This window comes from Oculina patagonica, chromosome 4 (assembly GCF_052425735.1).
Source record: "Oculina patagonica isolate OP01 chromosome 4, crgOcupat, whole genome shotgun sequence".
Taxonomy (NCBI): Eukaryota; Metazoa; Cnidaria; class Anthozoa; order Scleractinia; family Oculinidae; genus Oculina; species Oculina patagonica.
Genome location: NC_135761.1, coordinates 1,283,533 through 1,303,371, shown reverse-complemented (window position 1 = coordinate 1,303,371; position 19,839 = coordinate 1,283,533). Strand labels below are relative to the sequence as shown.

General features: G+C 39.5%; 1 protein-coding gene across 2 annotated transcripts; it reads left to right on the top strand.

Moving 5' to 3' along the window:
* Positions 1–571: 571 nt before the first annotated feature.
* LOC144649062 (mitochondrial inner membrane m-AAA protease component AFG3L2-like) lies at positions 572–19,603 on the top strand. 2 transcript variants are annotated; one of them, XM_078508530.1, is made up of 18 exons: positions 572–798; positions 991–1,090; positions 4,536–4,577; positions 6,286–6,539; positions 7,333–7,398; positions 7,787–7,914; positions 8,504–8,597; positions 8,966–9,036; positions 9,591–9,693; positions 10,698–10,992; positions 12,140–12,269; positions 13,090–13,187; positions 13,827–13,937; positions 14,806–14,921; positions 15,572–15,652; positions 17,981–18,100; positions 18,433–18,627; positions 19,069–19,603. In XM_078508530.1, exons 1-18 carry the CDS (start codon positions 724–726, stop codon positions 19,279–19,281), a joined length of 2,292 nt encoding a protein of 763 aa, XP_078364656.1. In that variant the 5' UTR covers positions 572–723; the 3' UTR covers positions 19,282–19,603. The 2 variants fall into 2 exon arrangements, with proteins under 2 accessions (XP_078364656.1, XP_078364655.1); XM_078508529.1 differs by having other exon boundaries at positions 4,536–4,583.
* The last annotated feature ends 236 nt before the right edge of the window (positions 19,604–19,839 follow it).

Here is a 19,839-nt window from a genome sequence, read left to right as displayed (position 1 = left end):
ATGCCAAATTTTGTATAAATAAATTTTAAAATAAAAATGAGCAGTTTTACAGAAATTTCGCCGGTTCTTGTTTAACAAATAAGAGGTTCGAAAGAGGTGAATTGCACAATAATTTGTAAGATATTTAAGCTAAAAAACGTTTTGCTGATTAATGAAATTTGACAGTTGTAGCTGTACTCAGAGCTGTACTCAAGAGTCACTCAATAAAGCATGCGGTCGCGTTTTTAATTTTATGCCGCCAGGCCATTTGTCTTCTGCAGAGAAAAATGTGCACCTACTAGTACAAATACAAATGAATAGAAAATTAAACGAGATTTTTTTGCTCAGTTCTCGCAAAGCTACATTCCTTACATTTGGTTAATAGTATTTTTTACCGGTATCATTTATGAATTTTTCAGGATTTAAAGTGTATGGTCATTTCTACGTGTTTGCCACCCGAAAAAAAAATTTGGCTAAAAAACTGAAGGAAGCCAAAACCGCGCCAAGTTAGTTTTTTTCACCAAAAATTGTTTCCCTGCCCTCCCCTCCCTCAACAAAAATCCTTCTTATGGCGAGTGCGACCGCGCCTGCTGTTTTTGTGTTCGCCATCTTGAATCAAGAGTTGCATAAGCCAAAAATGTCAGCAAAACATTTCATGTGATATCCGGGCAACGTTGGTTATTTTTTTGGTATTCTTTATGTTATGAAATTCTGCAACATTCCAAGGACTGCTTAGTGGAAGCAATGGCTTATAGGTTTTGTGCACGACGAGTAAATTCGTTGTTAACTCGGGCAAGTTTAAGACTTGTGCAGCCCCAGGTAAGACGAGAGTGTTTTTGTTTCTTTCATGTTTGCACGTTTTGACTTTTTAAATGCCTCAGATAAATCAAAAATTTAAGCCAAGCGTTGATACATGTCCTGCTTGATTAGAGGATAATTTGTGTTTTTCAATTTTTTAGAGCTATTCTTACGATTTTGTTGATGCTGTTTATTTTTAATACGAACACGCAGTTTGCGAGATACTCCATTGGTGCACGGGAATTACTGCTGAGTCAGAATTCAAGAAACTCTTGGCTGCTTGGAAGAATTCTTCATTTTGATCCTCCAAAGGGTAAATTATAAATTTACTTTAGAGATAATAATACTCATTACTTTAAAAAATGATATGTGACGGTGAGTTGTTCTTTAGCAGATATTAAAATATGACGTGATCATCGACTGGATCAACCTACACGAGAAAATCCATGGGGATTCTATTTTGTGCCAGTTTCTACCATATATTTTACAACGAAATTGTAAAAAATCGTAACTGGAAGTAATTCTCTTAAGGAACATCACTGCAAAGCTTTGCTCTTAGAATAATTGCAGGGTGCCCAAAGGCTGTTATGTAAGAAATCTTGGGTGCCCAGTTCTTAAAAGCTTTCATGGTCTCCCAAAGACAAAACTCGGAAAAGTAAGTCACCTGTGGCACCCAGGCACTGCTAGAGCACAGCTCTGCAGTGTACAGTCATGTACGTTGAATAGATTTTACATCTCGAGTTTAGTGCCCCAGCCAGAGCTCGAACCTGGACCATGCGATCCAGAGTCCAGCACACTAACCATTACACCAAGCTGCCTGTCACTTACTTACTTTGTTTAGGAGAAGGTTCTGTTCAAATGTCATTGTAAAAAAAAAGCTTTAAAATCTATAGTGCCAATTTTGAGACAACCCTTTTGTCAATTAGATTCATTTGGTATTTGGTAAATTGTCATGAAATTAAGTTCCTTTCAACACATTTTTTTCTGCCAAATCACAAAATTTAAGTCTCATGAAATTTGCCTCTTTCAATTTCACGAAATACCGTAAACACCCGCGGATAAGCCGCACCCGCAGATAAGCCGCACCCTGAGTTTAACAACTCAAATGTTGGAAAAAAAGTTTTTTGAAAGTGAATCAAAGAAAATCCAAAGTCGAGTCAAAAATCCAAAGTTGAGTCTTTAGGAAGTCTTCTTCATCGAACGTAAACTCAATGAACATTGAAACAGAGAATACTTCAGTCTTACCCACAATTTGAGCTCTTTAATATAATGAAAACCAACTTTGACATATTATGGGTGATCTTTTTCTGGCATTTGTTGACAGGTATTTCTTCATTCAACGCAGTTTTTCCATAGATTTTTGTGTCACAACATTGAACAACTTGCGTTTGCAGAACGTTCGTAGCTTAGTAACCAGGCATTTGATCGGATGCGAAATATGGGGCCGGACTAGGACGAGAACGTAAAGCAAAACAAGATGGCGATGGAGGCGTTCGGGTTTCGTGGCTATCATATCGACAAATTAAGGAGATTTGGGAGCCATCTATTGGAGATAAACTCGTTGCATGAAGAGAGTTTCATAATCAGTTCGACAAATTTTCCATCGAAGTGCAAAATGAGAAAGAAACAATTGGCCATCTTACTCGTGAATACTCGTGGTATTTTCTCGCTCGTAAAGTATCAATATTACTGTTAAAGTTATAGGCCATTGTAGACACTGCAAACAGTATAGGAGCTGTCAAACTTGCAAAAGCAATGACCGGTACTCTCTTGTAGTTTTATGTAATATTAATTTACATACTTTTCCATAAATTAGCATCAGTCCACGAAAATGTACGGCACCTTTTCCGAATGTTCCCGCAGATAAGCCGCACCCCCGCTTTCGAGCGAAAATTTTTGGAAAAAAGGTGCGGCTTATCTGCGGGTTTTTACGGTAATGTTCCTGCAAAAACAAGAAACAATAAGAAAGATTATAATTAAGTTTTCATATAACGCACGCTCTGATTGGCTGAAACAGTGTACTTTATCAGAGTCCAGATGTACGGAGGAAATGTCACGCCATCGACCCAATATGGCCGACCACTATTCCCGAACGTCTTTCTCGGGTTTTGTCTTGACCCTGACATCTTCTTTGACCTGAAAAACGAGAATGAAAACAAGCCTTTAGCGTCAGTTAATTTAAAACGTCCTGTTCCTAACAGCACAAATTGCACGGCGATAGAAAGTGAAATTACGGAAAGTTACGGAAAAAAACACCGAGCCGGAAAGTAAGCTTAACAACAAAACAACCAACCAAAGATTTGTAAACAACTCAAGGCCGAAATTGAAGACATAACGAAAGCAGAAACGAAAAACACGAAAGATAGTACAAAATGGGCTATCTGAGTTTTTGAATATGAGTTTCACATTATTTAAGTACGGAATTTTAGATAAAACACGCACAGCTACATTTTCGTGTAAAAAAACAAAACAAACAAACAGCAATTCAAAAAACAGAAAACTAAATTAGCTAGCGAATACACACACAACTCAGACTTATCACATACTGAATAATTTTTCTGGCGTTTTCAAAACAGCTTGGTGCCTTGAAAGAAAAATTGCTAAAAGCTTTTCACAAAATGACCAACAAAGAAGCTAGACAACAACCTCGGTAAATTCTACGCCGAAACTCGAACAAAAGACGGTGAACTTTACTCAAGGTCATCGCTTCTTGGATTTCGCAACGCTATCGAGAGACACCTAAACAATTCACCTCTAAACCTAGGAATTTTTATTGCAAAAGGGGTTGAATTTCAAGCTTCAAACAAGCTGCTGCAAAGTTAAAAACAATTGAACAAGCGCGAAAACAAAGAAAACATCGAACACAAGTTTACCTGTCATTCCAGAAGCAGACGTCCAGAAATTAAAAACCTCCAATGCAATTCAGGAAGACAATCATGTTCCTATATCCTTAACAGTAAATAAATAGAAGGCCACAGCAACCACAGCAGCCGACTCTAATTTTTCCGTTGAATCTGATGGTTGTAAATGATTCACGAAACACGCCGCATGGTCGCATTTTGTGAATTACCAGCGACAAGCTTTGAGCAGTTTGTTTTTCTAGTTGTCAAGTTAACAACATGCAAGTTTTCATGGGCCAGAATATATATTAATTCAGCCGGTTTTCACTGAACAGTCTACTTTTCTATCCTGTGTTGTACTAAAAGTCCCTAGAACTTCAAGGATTCGTGTTAAAATTCGGATTCCACTTGACGTTTTCAGCTTGTGGATTTCTGAACTTTGATGGTTTCAAACTTGATGGTTTGACAGCTGTTGACAGCTGATGTCTTATTCAACCAATCAAATTCTTTTAACCATTTTAACAAGTTTTGCGATTGGCTAATTGTTGCGTACTTTATCAGAGTACAGATGTACGCTGACGCCACTTCTATTCGCTTGAAAAAAGTTTGTTTTGAAAATAATTGCGCGAATTTGTGGGGAAATTAACGAATTTCTTAATTATAAAACAAATAGAGAAGCCTCGACTATGCTCTGTTCTGTTGTAAAGCACTTAGGAAGTGACTAGAGCACTCAAGAAGTAGGGAGACACTCGCCTATGGCTCGCGTTTCACCCTACACTTCTTTCGTGCTCTAGCCTCTTCCTGCGTGCTTTACAACAGAACAGAGCACAGTCGAGGCTTCTTTATTTGTTAATTAGAAAAATCATACTCTGAATGCATGTACAGCTTTTGATCACGCTGATGTTCTCTTTTTTTTAGGGTTTGAAAAGTTCTATCCAAATGCATCAAAGAAGAAATCAGAGAAAGGTATGGCAATTAACACTTAATGACTGGTCCCTAGGGAAACAGTTTTTTATTTGTGCTGAGAATCTCAATGTTTCCCAAGGCAGAGCTGAAGGAAACAATCAGATTCCATATAGCACATTGATATAGGACGACAGAACAGTTGTTGTCAGTCAACATTCACGGGTAACAGTGCACTGTTACCCTCCAACATCGTAGATTTACAATGTTATCCACTCAGTGACTTTTGGCTGGAAACAGTTACCTTATTCTCACTAAATTTCGCGAGTACTTAATTTCGCGAAAAATCAAGAGCCATATTTCGCGAGTACTTAATTTCGCGATTTTGAGAGGAAGGTACAGTTGGAGTGTATTAAATTTCGCGATTTTTATCTATTCTTCAATATGAAGCTTTGACCTCGAAACTGTAACAACATAATTAATATGAAAGTCATCGTAAAAACAGCAAACAAAACAATATACACATGACAAAACATAAGGTATTAAACAGTCTAAATCCCTAATAGGTTCATCTACGACTGCAAAAGCGAGATTTTGAGGAACTTGGCGGCAGAGAACAGTTCAAACAGTGCGACTGATATAGTGGGAGATAACTAATGGACAAAATTAAACAAAAAACTTCTAAACATGAAGCTCAGACATGTTAGAATAACTATGATAAAACACATCGAGTTTTATCAGAGTTTTATATTATCAGTACGATATTAAATTTCGCGATTTTAAACTTCGCGTGTCCTATATTTCGCGAGTATTAAATTTCGCGTTTTTTTCAAAATCGCGAAAATCACGAAATTTAGTACTCGCGAAATTAAGTGAGAATAAGGTATATTGTTAGATCTCATGTGCCTTTGAGGCAACCATCCAAATGAGAGCACATGCTGTTGGGGGGGGGGGGGGGGAATTCCAGCTATATAACAAGTTCAGATGTTATGGAACTTGGTTACTGTGTGGTTCTGTTCCTCTTGCATACATTAATTTTGTGCCTGTCTCTGATCTCTATCTTTTGTTTAATATAATGTTCTGAGATAGGCACAAAAGCCATACTTGTCAGAACACGTCTAAACACTACTGGCTACATGGACTTCTTCTTTGTTTAAAGTTCAGCACACACAAGGGGTTTTTCTCCTGAAGCATCAAGGCTGTGCTCTAAGAAAAATTACAAGGAGCCCAAAGGTTCCAAACTATGAGATCCAGGGTGCCCAGCATAAAGTTTATATGAAAGAAATAAGATTATCTGGTCGCCCAAAGACAAAAGTTAGTCACCTGAGGCACCCGGGCACCCTTAGAGCACAGCCCTGAGCATGAACCAGGAAAAAAACAGTACACGCAAGGGAGCATTTTCACATTTTCTCAATTTGCCATGGGATCTTGCTCCCAAAATAATATTTGACCAGTTTAAAATTGTGGAGCATTTTGTGTGATGGAATTTCTGCTTCCGATGATGAATTGTACCATGAAATCCTTGGTACACATGAAGGAGCTTTGCTCCAGCAGTGTACCCCTGGGGCTTAACCGGGGAGCAAAACCTCTTTGTGTGTATCGGCCTTAACAATGCTGTTTAGCCTTTGATTCCCAGTGCTACCTTTGTTTTGGCCATAAACCAGGTCTTACTTATATTTTTGTTTAGTTTTATTGGTCCCGGAGTTTTAAAAGATTATTTCTAGACATTTGGTCAATAGGTCATATGACTTCTTTGCTTTGACAGGACCAGAGTCCAGTAACAATGAGAACTCTGAAGCAGACAAGAGAGAGTCCTCAGGGGGTGATGGTGGGGGAGGAGGAAGTAGCGGCAAACCACCTGGTGACGATTGGTGGAAGAACCTGTTTGACAACCCACAGCAGGTTGTTATAGCTGTTGCCTTAGCCACGGGAGCAGCATTGTTTCTTATGTTCTCAGGGATGGAGACCAGAGAAATCAACTGGCAAGAGTTTAGAACAAAGTATCTTGAGAGAGGAGAGGTGAGATGGAGTGCATGGAATAAGTTCAAAATGACAGTATTGTATATTTTGTACATAGATTTAAGAATGTAAAGCCCACAGTAATTCATAATCCAGTTAAGACAAAACTAGTTGAGACAAAAGGCCCCTCATGAGAAAACAACACTTTTTAAAGACATCAGATTACTTATGAAGACTAAAAGATAATTTACAGTATTGCCCTTTCGGATTAACATTAAGTCTAGGGGCTGCTAATCTAAACAAACTGTTATGTTTGTTTAAATTGATTTGTTTAAAAAAAAATGACAACCTGGCCCAAAAGTATCTGCATGAGCATTTATGGGATTATTTGGGCAGGAAACTTTAAAGGAGCCATGTCAGGAGATTTTTGCAGAGTTTTGGTCTAAACTGTGGCATTCTGAAATTAGTGGTAGGAATTTTACTCATAAAAGACATGAACATCTAAAGAAACCTTAATTTGGGGATAGAAATCAAACTTCAGCCATGAACATCGTTAATTTTTTAAGATGCGGGAAAACAAAGTTCACGTTTTCAAGTTGCAATCCATTTCCATCCTAGCCATCCGCAGTGAAACACTCTTGTAAACAGTTTCAGTGCTTTAATATTATAAATATAGCAATTGTTAATAAAAATGGACCATTACATGTATTTTTAGGTTTCCTATGACACAAATGATATAAATTTTAGCTGTTCAAAAAATCTCCTTTTAAATACACTATACATGTACATGCAAGCATGGTACACTCATGTTAAGTTCCCTCACAGACTTTTACCATCAATTTCTTACCCTTAGGTGGAGAAACTAGTTGTCTCGAACCAGACTTTAGTAAAAGTGTTTCTGAAGAGTGATCCTAACAAGGTACATGCAAGATGAGTTTAATTAGCAATACTGTTGTATATTCAGTGCGGCGACCACCATAAGCAGACATCCTTCAGACCTAAAGAAATGTCTGCTTAGGAGAGATGCTTACGAGAGATGCCTGCTAATTGGAGGTTATAAATACATGTAGATCTATTATATTACCATAAGCCTCATAAATCTATATCCTCAAAAAAAGGAAAATACAAATCAAACCTGTAGGTAGTTTGAAGTCATTTTGACCTGAAATTAATTTTAAACTACAACATCTACCCTCATGAGCTGTTCATTGACTGTAATAAATCACTCTTTGAATCAGAGGTGAAGAGCTAAGTAGAAATACTCAGCTTTTGTGCTCAGTGCTCATTTTATTTTGTTTTTAATGCAGAGCAACCTTTGTTTTACCATTGGAAGTGTTGAAAGTTTTGAGCGCAGTTTAGAGGCTGTTCAACAAGAGATGAATATCGATCCTGCATTCTGGATTCCTGTCACTTATGTGAAAGAGTCAGAATGGCTGTGAGTATCCTCAGTGCAATATTCTTATTTTTATTAGTCTTTACATTTTTTATTAGTCTTAAGATTTTAAGCATTTTTTGTAACTTTTTAACTATTTTTATATTTATTTTTTTAATAGTGTTTTTTAATATTTTTAACCTTACTTCTGTAAAGCGCTTTTGAACTTTTAGGATATTGGCGCTATATAAATATTTTATTATTATTATTATTATTATTATTATTATTATTATATTGACAAGATACATGAAAGAATGTCATTATTTGGACAGAGGACCGAGGTGTTCACTGCAGTTTAATTTTCCAGTTTAACAAACAAAGAAGCCTGGAAAATTATCCAGGGCTTCAATGGAACTCGAACAAATGATCTCCACAATACTGGTGCCATGTTCATGTGCCATGTTTATGTGCCATCTAACATTTATTTCAACATTAGATAAATGTTTGAGTTTGAAACTGAATTGAGGTATTTAGTACACATACAATTATTGTACTCCAATTGTTAAAGAAAATCCAGCACTCACCAATTGTGACCAGATAAAAAGAGAGATTTATAGTGTATTGATGACTTGTGCTTTTTTTTATTTTACAGGAAAGAGGTGATCAAGTTAACACCCACCCTGTTAATTATTGGTTGTATAATTTACTTCAGTAGAAGGCTTTCCAGTGGGGCCAGAGGACAAGGGGTAAGCTTATTTTGTTTCTTACCCACTGTATGTGCACATGCTTGCAAACTGTTTACAATATTCATTCAAGATCAGGAGACTGCAATCTGGTGACCATGAATAGAACAATTAAATGTATCATTTTAAAAGTAATACCCCCACAAATGATGGATACCCAGCCTCTAATACTGCCGTGTATATTTGACTTTGTCCTCAACCTCTTTGGTCACTTTTCTTTACTGCAGTTGGAAATTTTAGTTCTGTGCTTGAAATTTAACACTGTGGCAGGCTTTTGTTTGCTTGTATGTTAACCTTGCTTCTGCGCAATATTGTCACTTGGCAATTTGTGATCGATTCATCTCAAATTTCATTGTTTGTATAATCCTTAGGGTATATTCGGGGTTGGACAATCAACAGCAAAATTTTACAACAAGGAAACAAGTGTAAAAGTCAGATTCAAGTAGGTATTAAAAGCACCAGTCTAGTCGCGCCATACAGTAGAAACCCACATTCCAACTTTGCAATCTCGATTTCTTGAACCTCCAAGGTGAATGAAAATTGTTTGAGAAATCAGGGAATTTGAGTTCCACTGAGGGAAGGGAAATGATGTTTGGTTCGAGTTATTGGGAGGTTTCAGAAACCAACAGTTCAGAAAATTGAGGGAGAAGCCACGAGCCAAGCGGCCCACACTGATGGAGCTTATCCCGGTTTCCATAGCATTAAGCGGCTAGGGCTCGAACTCGGACCGCTCGATCCGGAGTCCAGCGCTCTAACCATTAGGTCACCGAGCCTCCCATTCAGGAAATTGGGAATTCACTAAATAAGGAACTGCAAAATAATTAAAAAACCCCAGGCTGAAATTTGGTAAAGTAAGCACCATAATTATAATTGTTATAAATTATAACGGTACCTTATAATATCAGCTTAACCCGTTTCAGTGGGTTTTACTGTACTGCAAAAATATAGGAGGCTCAGTAGTAAGGGCTCATGTTATTCATTGTTTGTTTATTTTAGGGATGTTGCAGGATGTGAAGAAGCTAAGCTGGAAATAATGGAATTTGTGAATTTCCTTAAAAATCCTCAACAATATCACGAACTAGGAGCCAGAATACCAAAGGTATTTCTGTCTGAAAGATTACATTAATGGCAACAGTGTCCTTGGCAGGTTGCAAAGAAAACTGATTTTCCAGCTTACTCATTGGGCAAGTTGGAACCGTTGTCTGCAGGCTGAAGGCCTTTCTCAGTGATCTTACTTCATCTCCCACATAAAAGTGGGGGGGGGGGGACAGGGGGGTCTGAACCTCCCGCCTCCCGTACCTTTTACTCCCGCTTCCCGTACCTTTTACTCCCGCCTCCCGCCCCTTTCCGAAGCTGTTATCTCCCGTTTGTTCCATGTCTATTGCGAAATATAATGAAATGTTACGAAATTTCACTCGTTTTCTCCCGGTTCCCGCCACCTTAAGAATCCCGCTTCCCGCCCTCTCTCCTCCCGCTTCCCGCACCTTTTCTCCCGGGCTCCCGCCTCCCTGTCCCCCTCCATATAAAAGGTCCAAAACTATTACTTGACCTTCGGGCAAGTGATGGATAAAATCCACCAGCCGACATGAAAATCAACTAGTCCTGGTCTATCCGACAGGACTTTCTTTGCACACTGCTAGTGACACTGTTTACTGTAGATGCCCACCCTTTGTGTACTCAATTCAATACCCACTCAAAAGATGTCTGAGATTCCAACCTTAAACCATACTGATAACAAAGCTCTACATGTATAGGAAACATGTATTTTATTCCTCAGGCCAGTAAATACATGTACATTAGGGCTCGAGACTAACGGTAGCCAACTAGCCAAAGGTTACTAAAATTTAGGTTTTGGCTACCAGGTTTAGCATTCCTACTAGCCATTTGGCTAGTGAAAAACTGGGAAAAGTCAACAGTTCTTTATAGAAATCAATATATCTGACTAGTGAAAAATTACTTTTGGCCAGTAAAATCTGACATGTCACCAGTGAGTTAAAAAGTTAGTCTCAAGCCTTGTACCTGTACATGTAATTTACTTCGTTTGTGGATGATTGGCAACAATGGCATTGAAATTTACACCATGATGTTTGATTGTTCTTGCAGGGTGCTATCTTGTCAGGCCCCCCAGGTACTGGTAAAACTCTACTAGCCAAGGCTGTAGCTGGAGAAGCGCAGGTTCCTTTTCTTAGCATCTCTGGATCAGAGTTCCTGGAAATGTTTGTAGGTGTTGGTCCAGCCCGGGTTAGAGATCTGTTTGCACAAGCAAGAAAGAATGCTCCTTGTATTATATTTATTGATGAAATTGATGCTGTTGGTCGTGCTCGTGGTCGAGGTGGTCATATTGGTGGTCATGACGAGAGGGAAAACACCCTTAATCAACTTCTAGTAGAAATGGATGGTAAGTTGTTTGTTTGTTTATGAAGTAACATCAGAAACCCATAAGGGTTGAAACATGTAACGTGCGCGTACAGCGTTTGACTATTCATTTTGCTAACTACCATATTTGGAAACACGAAGAATTTGTACGCGAATGCTTTATACACGCAATGACACACGCAACATAATTTTTGGTTTTGCAGTAAGTTGCTTGAATTTCGACCTAAACGCTGTAAATTTCTTACAGAAACTAAAGAAATACATTGAGTGTATCCAAGCGAAGATCTCCAGACTACTTCAAGAAGATGAAACAGGAGAATTTCACCAAATTTAACTTTATTCAACCAAGCTTGTTCAAAAACAAGATTACGCCATCGAGTGCGAGCTAGCGCGCGCTGTGAATTTAATCCAAATATAGTAATTTTGATTGGTTAATTTTCTCTCCTGATTTTCCAAATATGGTACTTAATGGAAACGAATGTGTAAACGCTTTGTACAATGCGAATCATAGGGAGTTACACGTTTCAACCCTTATGGGTTTCTGGTAACATACAATTCATGCATGTACAAGAGAGCAGTACCCGGCTGAACTACTTACATAAGGATAACTTGAGACTGTGTTTAAGTGTCCCATTATGCTAGTCCCAAATGACTGTGTTGTTCATGTTGTTGGCACAACATGCCAGTGTCCTCTCTTAAACATGCAGTTGTTGTCATAGGGCATCATAAATTATGACATTCTTAAATATGAAACAAATTCCCCTTCATTGTGTGATACCTTGATTGACAAGACTAGTGTGCAACAAAAATAAGCTTGAAAACAAAAGCAACAGAAGGAAATGATTTTTACAGCACAAAAAAGCTGAGAAATGAATACAATGTACATGTAGTTAATTAACTGTGAGTTTTTAAACACAGCAAAGCACAGAGGATCTGCAGATCTAATAGTTCTGTAAACTCCTATGAAGTTGTATAGAACAGTAGACACTGCAGCTCTACAACTGACTGATCAACGGCACCACACTCTATTGTCTTTCAAGACAGACAGGAGCCAACATTAACATCTTTTTTGCTATTCAAAACTTTGTATTAAAGATTCTTACTGGACTGGAGTGGTACATGTACCATTACACTGATGTAGTATAGTAATACAGCTGCTGTATTTTAAGGTTTCAGTTCATCCACAAATGTAGTGGTATTGTCAGGCACAAACAGACCTGATGTCCTTGACCCTGCACTACTCAGACCAGGCCGGTTTGATAGACAGATTCATCTTCCACCTCCAGATATCAAGGGAAGGTAAGCTGAGAACACAACTAACATATAACTTTGAAATGTGGTCGATTTGTTGGAAGGGACTGTATCACAGCTGAGTTACATGTAAGTATATTTTATTAAGTTTTGCCAAACACTCACTAAGAAAGTTAACGTTTGCAAAGAAGTACTTTAATTATTTTATGGATCTAAATGACAAAACAATAGCTTCATTGCAACCGATGTGTCTCCCGGGCATTATAATTTAAAGTTTCAAGCAAACAAGATTAACTTTGAAAACTGTTCAGACTAACAATATTTCAAAAACCCATATCGCAATCCGTTTCAATCTTCGTGGCTTTTTGCCATCCATACCTTCTTTTGTATTTTTTGGTGTGTTATTGAAATGTTCCTCGACTATTTTAAGAGGTTATTTTTATATTTCACCAAATTTTTGATGGTCATTTTCCATGCCTCAGTTTAGCTAAATTCCGTGGCACGGTCCGTTTAATGCGTTCTTGAAGGCCCAGCAACAGCCATTGCCGAGAGTGTCGAAAGAAACAAAAACATTATTTTAGATGGTGGAACAATACTAGTTGATAGGTTGATAGCAACATACTGTTTCCAAGAATTCACTGGGCCTATTGCTTTTGTCACCAAAGGCTTTTGTTGTCGACATGACATCACATGTATCCTTGTTGTACCATGCTGATGTGGAGTACTTGTGCATTTGTGCATACATGTTCACTTCAGTTATTGACTTAATAGTAAGAATTGAAAAAGCTCTTTCAGTACTGTTTCAAAGATTTTTTTGTTAGCTGTCTAATGATTTGGATAAAACAGAGCAAACTCTTTTCCATTCTAGATATTCCATTTTCAAAGTGCACTTGAAACCTATCAAGACAGATCTGGACCTGAGTCAAGTAGCAAGAAAAATGGCAGCTCTTACACCAGGATTTACAGGTTTGATTCTTCACTGTTTCACCCTTTTACCCTTTATTGTCTTTAAATCGCTGTGCACTACTTTGTCATGTTTATTGCACTTATTCACGTATGTCGCCATTTGAGACCAGAAGTAACTTACTGATCCTCTAATGGTAGCAGTTGCTATTGTTTTAGAAGCTAGGGGTATTGTTCCTGATGTTTCTTCTGCTGTTCTCTCAAAGGGCAGTGAGCCATTCATATGAGACTTGCCAGAGCTGCTACCTGTCCCCTTGACACTAGCCCATGCTGGCTGAATATTTGTGTTTCCTTATCGCTGTGAAATACAGAACTAATCATTTTTTTTACAAAAAAACAGGCGCACGCGCATTTTATTTTGTAAGATAGTTTTTAGAAGCTGGTACTAAAAGGGGGTTATTAATTTATTTTTTCCCCTGCTTAATTTTTTTTTTTTTTTTTTTTTCTTCCTTCTTTAATAAATTAATGGTAAAGGGGAGGAAAAAAAGTTTTTTAATCAATAGGAAATTGAGACACAAATGAGATGCTATCAGGCTTTGTTGATCAGATAACTGATTAGATAACATCTCTCTTCTTTTCTTTTCTTGCTTCAGTAAGAGAGATTGATTCAAAATTGTGTGGTGATACTGTTTGTCATTTCAGGAGCTGACATTGCCAATGTGTGTAACGAGGCTGCCCTTATTGCTGCCAGATATCTTATGCCTAAGGTGGAATTAACGCATTTTGAACAAGCAATTGAACGTGTTATAGGAGGTGAGCAGGATAGACATTGTAGCGCAAGTATACCGTATTTTCTCGATTAAACGCCCCCGGCGTTTATTTCAACTTGGCCCTCAGGGCCGGCGTTTATTTGAATTCAGGAGTTTTTTCAAGTCCTATGTTTCTAAGAAATGATTTTTATTCATTATTTTTGACGCTATATATTAGACATTATTTTTAAAGCATATTCACCTTTAATAATGTCTAGGGGTTTATTTTCAAATACAACTTGGAGACCCGGCGTTTATTCGGGGCCCGGCGTTTAACGAGAAAATACGGTAAATAGATCTGCGGTGTATACGTGTCTCAGTAACTTTTGCCATGAAATGACTGAAATACAAATGTCTGCTTATATTTCCGAAAAACTGCCAAAAACTCAACTGAATACTCAATAGTAGACCTACTTACTGATTCGTGTCTATACAGTAAACACAATAGCATATTGTGTCATCTCCACAACTACATAAAAGCACTAAGCATGCAAAATACTGTGAAGAAGGCAAACTGAAAGCCTTGATGTTTCATTGTAAGTTATCTTTGTATTGTTTGCAAATGCATTATACTGTACTCCACCCAAGTGCTGCAAGCCAAGACACATATTTTATCTTGCAACTTAAGTTGGTGCATTTTATTTTTCCAAAAGTACAGGACACCTACCTGCACTGTTTTCTCGATCATTTTGTAAGATCTCAAAAGTGTTGGTGCCTGCCTTCTTAATAGAGGCTAACACACACTTTACATAATCTCAAACTCGCTGTTGTACTTCAGTTCACTTCAGGTTTTGTAAAAATTTGGCACGGCTTGTTTGTAGAGAACATTTTCCATATCTTACACAATCCTTGTACATGTATGTCACTGTTAGGTCTTGAGAAGAAGACGCAAGTTTTACAGCCAGAAGAGAAGAAAGTTGTGGCGTATCACGAGGCGGGCCATGCTGTGGCAGGATGGTTCCTGGAACATGCTGATCCTCTTCTAAAGGTTTGTTGGTAATCAGTGCAGCAGTCACTGTAGTAATATTCAGTAATATGAAGCCTAGATTCTCTTCTCCAGGTAAAAACGACATTTTTTTGCAGGTTTACAGGGCTCGAGACTAACGGTAGCCAACTAGCCAAAGGCTACTAAAATTTAGGTTTTGGCTACCAGGTTTAGCATTCCTACTAGCCATTTGGCTAGTGAAAAACTCGGACAAGTCAACTGTTCTTGATAGAAATCAATATACCTGACTAGTGAAAGATTACTTTTGGCTAGTAAGATCTAAAATGTCACTGGCCAGTAAACCAGTGAGTTAAAAAATTAGTCTCGAGCCCTGGGTTTAGTCGGGACTAATTTTAAGGCAATAAACAGTAGCTTGCCTACGTGTAGTTTGCGCTGATTGCAAAGAGCAACATTTTTATGCTCAATATCAGGAATTACAAATTTTCACCAGACCTTTCTTCCTTTGAATTGTTGCGCAGTCTGGCAAAGGTCTGGGATAATTTGCTTCTCCCCCCCCCCAAAAAAAAAAAAGAAAAAAAAAAAAAAAAGAGAAACCAAAAAAAAAAATTAACAATCGTTTGCTTGTTTGTTTGATGTTTTTTCATTTTATTTTGCAATACCAAGTTTGTATACAATCTTGTTTCCATTTTCAGGTTTCAATAATACCAAGAGGCAAGGGCCTTGGCTATGCTCAGTACCTCCCTAAAGAACAATACTTATATTCCACAGAACAGGTAAGATTCACAGCACTGAGGTGTCCATCCTTGGAGATCCAGGGGCGGGGGAAAGCATGAACGGGCAGGAAAAAAATCGGCGAAGAAAAGTCAAGAACGAGATTGGGCAAAAAGAAGAGCCACGTTCTTGACTTTTCTTCGCCATTTTTTTTTTCTCGCCCGTATAGACTTTCCCCCGCCCCACTAACTGCCTCTGGGTCTCCGAGGATGTGAGCTGTCGAGATAGTACATATCGTTTCCAGTGAGAATTTCGCAATCAATTGTAAAATATTTTGTTCATTCCGATGTGTAGCTCATATCACTGCTTACCCTCTGCCTCGTCCTTGGTCGTGCACGGTTCGCTTGGTGTTGTGGGACTTACGTGCACGGTTCGCTTGGCGTTCTGGGCCTGATGCGGACAGGGAAGCGGACGCCTGGCAGATCCTGTTCAGTTTCTTGGCAAAAATGTTCGGTTTCTCGCCAAAGGCGTTTTAGCGCTTTTAACAAGTTTAACGGTCAAGAAATCAACACTGGGAGCTACGTGGAAGTTAGTACTGTCAACATGGGGATTTTGACGGCCTTTCGGATCGTTTTCGTTCTCTATCGAGCCGATTCTTTTCAGCGTTCACTGAGGCTGGTTTCAGCAAGCGGGGGTCCCCTTCTTTATCTATGTTGGCGGGAAATCTCTCAATCCGTTTATCCGGAGATGGTTGATCTGAGCAGAGATTGAACAGGATCCACTTTGATTGCGGGATCGTCAATGGCGGAGGGTAAAGAATCTCTGCCGTCGTTAGAAAAATTCTTTATGCTTCACTGGGGTGTTTCCTTCTCGTGCCAGAGCTGGTGTTCCTGCGCGCTTCCTACATTCGTTCTTTTTTTGTCCTCTTCCGTTCTTCCTTGTCTTGCACCTCCAGAGACCGTTCAGTCAACAATGTATCTGTCCGATCTTTAAACTGCTGCTGCCTCTTCTCATCTCTTACACTGTGGGGTCTCTCCTCTTTCGCTGTGTGTCTTCCCTCGCCTAGAGACTCGGGCGCTATGGGCTCCTGGTACACTACTAAAAACAACCGGGCTGAGATAGTGTAGGAAAAATATCATGCAACTCCACACTAAGCACCTGGAGTGCCACTTCTCCACTCCTCTAGCAGTCCAACTATTGGTGCTTCCCCTGCTGCACCCATAACAGCTTGGAACTAGTCACCTTAGTCAGGGGACCTATGCCTACACTTGTGCTGGTCGGGCTGTGCCGCCTCTCTTGTCCTTCTCCAACATCTATATCCTCCCCTCCATTCAGTTCCCCCACTCCTTTTCAGTGGGAGCATAAAGGCACACACAGCACAAAGTACATTTCTTCAGGGCTAAGTAACATATTACTTTTTAAATTGTAGAAAGAGAGTGAAAAAGAGGGGTGTACTAGAGTATAGATAGAATGATGGTGGGCCTGGATGTCCAGATGCTGCCTTGCAATAATATTTATGAGAAAAATCTTTCCATTTTTACAAACAGATTTCGTGATCTATCACCACAACCATTCTACTTCATGAACAGTGTCACATTCATAGAATGCTCTCTGCACCTGCCCCCAAATAGCCTGCATGGCATGGCATAGGGACATTCCAAACATTTAGTTCCTCAGTGCATTCACAGCATAATGGCAGACTCACTCCCTAACAAAAATGTGTATTATCCTTAATGTGGTAATGGGAAAAAGTCACACTGGCAATCAAAACATGAATTGTTGCAGCGCTGGCAGAATTTTGGTAGATAGTGAAATCCAACAGAGGTTCGGCCTTGTCGCGTCGGCGTCCATCGGCAATCTCTCATGAGGTTCTGTCATCTCGGAACAACAACTTCGTAGGAATGAGTACCTGTCTCTCTGGAGTTCGGAAATGTCGATTTCAACATCTCTTTGCCGTGATAACTTTTTACTTCCAGTCCTCTTCTCGCTCTTCTCGCTGAGCTGGGACATGAAGCGTGCGAAAATGGGGTGAGTCCGTCTCTAATAGAAATTTTTCAGATGTTCCAGGCGCTCTGTGCTGTAAACATGACGGCTCTTTTGCTGTTTTTTACGCATTTCGGTTGATGACATTTTGGTCCGCCATATTGAATGCGATCTGCCAGGCCTCCGCGGCTCGCTCCCTAACCATCAATCCCCGCGCTCCCTGTTTTCCCGCCTTACCGCCTCAACGTCCGGCCAATCGCGCCTGGGGACGAGGCAGGCTTACCCTCGCATCCCTTACAGTGTTCGATATAGCATTATAGGCACGCAATGTGTGCAGAGGACTATGTATCTGTAGCTCTTGGGCGCATTCCAGGCCTTAGTAAGACTCGCTTCTGTCTTTGTTTCAGCTGCTGGACCGTATGTGTATGACATTAGGAGGAAGGGTCTCAGAACAGATCTTCTTTGATCGGATCACCACTGGTGCTCAGGACGATCTCAGTAAAGTGACCAAGAGTGCTTATGCTCAGGTATATAATACACCTATCGATAACGCGAATCCTTTATTGAACTTCTTACATTGTCGTTTGAGGGCAGTGGCTTATAAAAGAGCCAGTCTTCAATGGTTATAAATAAAGTTAATTTCAACCATTTTTGTATTTTGGGCCAATGTTACCGCTTGAACTACCGAAAATATCGTCTCACTTAAGCAATCGAAATCTAAAAACTAATTGTGTCATTTTAAACATTGCATACACTTAGTTTGAAAATGGGGACACGGCAACTTTTGCTCTGCTCGTGCCAGTTCCTAATCGCTTCAAATAAGTCACATACACGTATGTTTCCCTTGTTTTCCCTGCAGGTTGTAACATTTGGAATGAACGAAAAGGTCGGCAACGTGTCGTTTGAGTTGCCGCGCGAGGGTGAACCCACGTTTGACAAACCTTACAGTGAAGCAACAGCACAGCTTATAGACGAACAAGCCAGAGAGGTTATCAACAACGCGTACAAAAGAACATTTGATCTACTCACTAAACACAAGGAAGACGTGGAAAAGGTAGGCTACTGCGTTTAATTATTCCTGTCTGCGCAGAGGAAAAAGTGTTTGAAGCCAAACGAAGGAAAGACGAAAGGAGAGGGAGCATGTCCCTGCCGTTATCCCAGCGCTACCATTATGGGTCTTTTTTCTGATTAACTGTTTGAGTCCTTTCATCCTTTAATTTGTTTTAAGATGCTTCTAGAGTACTCTCGGTGTAGTTAGCTAGATCAGCTTTAGAAGGCAGTCGACCGTGTTAGGAAGATTCCGAAAGAATGCATCCACCGCAAGAGTTACAAAGATGCGTTAGAATGAGTGAAGAGGGGGGAGGGGGTGGTGGGTTTGCAATTTTTTGCTCACCATGCTAAAAATAGTTCTTACCAAACAGATTGATTCAAAAGTTTACTGCAGCCTGTGTGTGTGGGTTTTTTTTTTACTAACATTGAATTCTCGCTATATCAGATTGCCTTGCGCCTCCTGGAAAAAGAAGTACTTGGCCGAGACGATATGATTGAGCTTCTAGGCCCCAGGCCCTTCAAAGAGAAGTCCACGTACGAGGAGTTCGTGGAGGGAACTGGTGGCGACGTAGAGGATACCAGTCTCCCCAAAGGATTACAAGGACTGCAGGAGAATGGAGACGAAGAAGAAACACCCACAACCACCATACCCACGTAGTACTAGAGAGGAGCAGGAGAGAATCATCAGGGGAGGGGTGAAATGGAGCTCGTCAGTTACTCGAGATAATGATGGATTTGTCGCGGAAAGGAAAGTGGAGATCACAATATCAGAGGCTACTGTAATCAGTTTTATCATGAACAAACAATTTTAAAAATACCTGCAGTGGCTTAGTCGTGTTCACATCGTGTTTATTGGACGTAAAAAAAGTTGTACATCAGTTGTAATTGGCTGTGGCGTTTGGAACACATCACACTTTGCAATCGTTTCAAATGCTAGACTTTGTAAATTGTTGATAAAATAAATATGCAGGACTTCTTAATCTGCTTCTTAATCTACTATTCTTCCGATAACGTATTGAAATTCGTTGGGAAAAGAAGCTGTGCATCGCTCCGAGATTCGAGTTATTGTATACGTTTTATCTGATATCAATCGTTCTGCTGGTCCCTGGCGATCCCCGTTTTCCCTCGTGTAAACTTTCTCAAGTAAAGAGAGGAACCCGGCCAAGCAAAGCGTTCTCTCGGCTCACAATAGGGTCCAGGTTTGACCGAGCCGAGA

What these genes read in the sequence shown, in the direction of transcription:
- LOC144649062 (XM_078508529.1), top strand. Translation starts at nt 724, where the DNA reads ATGGCTTATAGGTTTTGTGCACGACGAGTAAATTCGTTGTTAACTCGG. An exon ending in ATGCTGATCCTCTTCTAAAG is followed by an intron (nt 14,922 to 15,571) that starts GTTTGTTGGTAA and finishes TTCCATTTTCAG; the next exon opens with GTTTCAATAATACCAAGAGG. An exon ending in ACTTATATTCCACAGAACAG is followed by an intron (nt 15,653 to 17,980) that starts GTAAGATTCACA and finishes TCTTTGTTTCAG; the next exon opens with CTGCTGGACCGTATGTGTAT.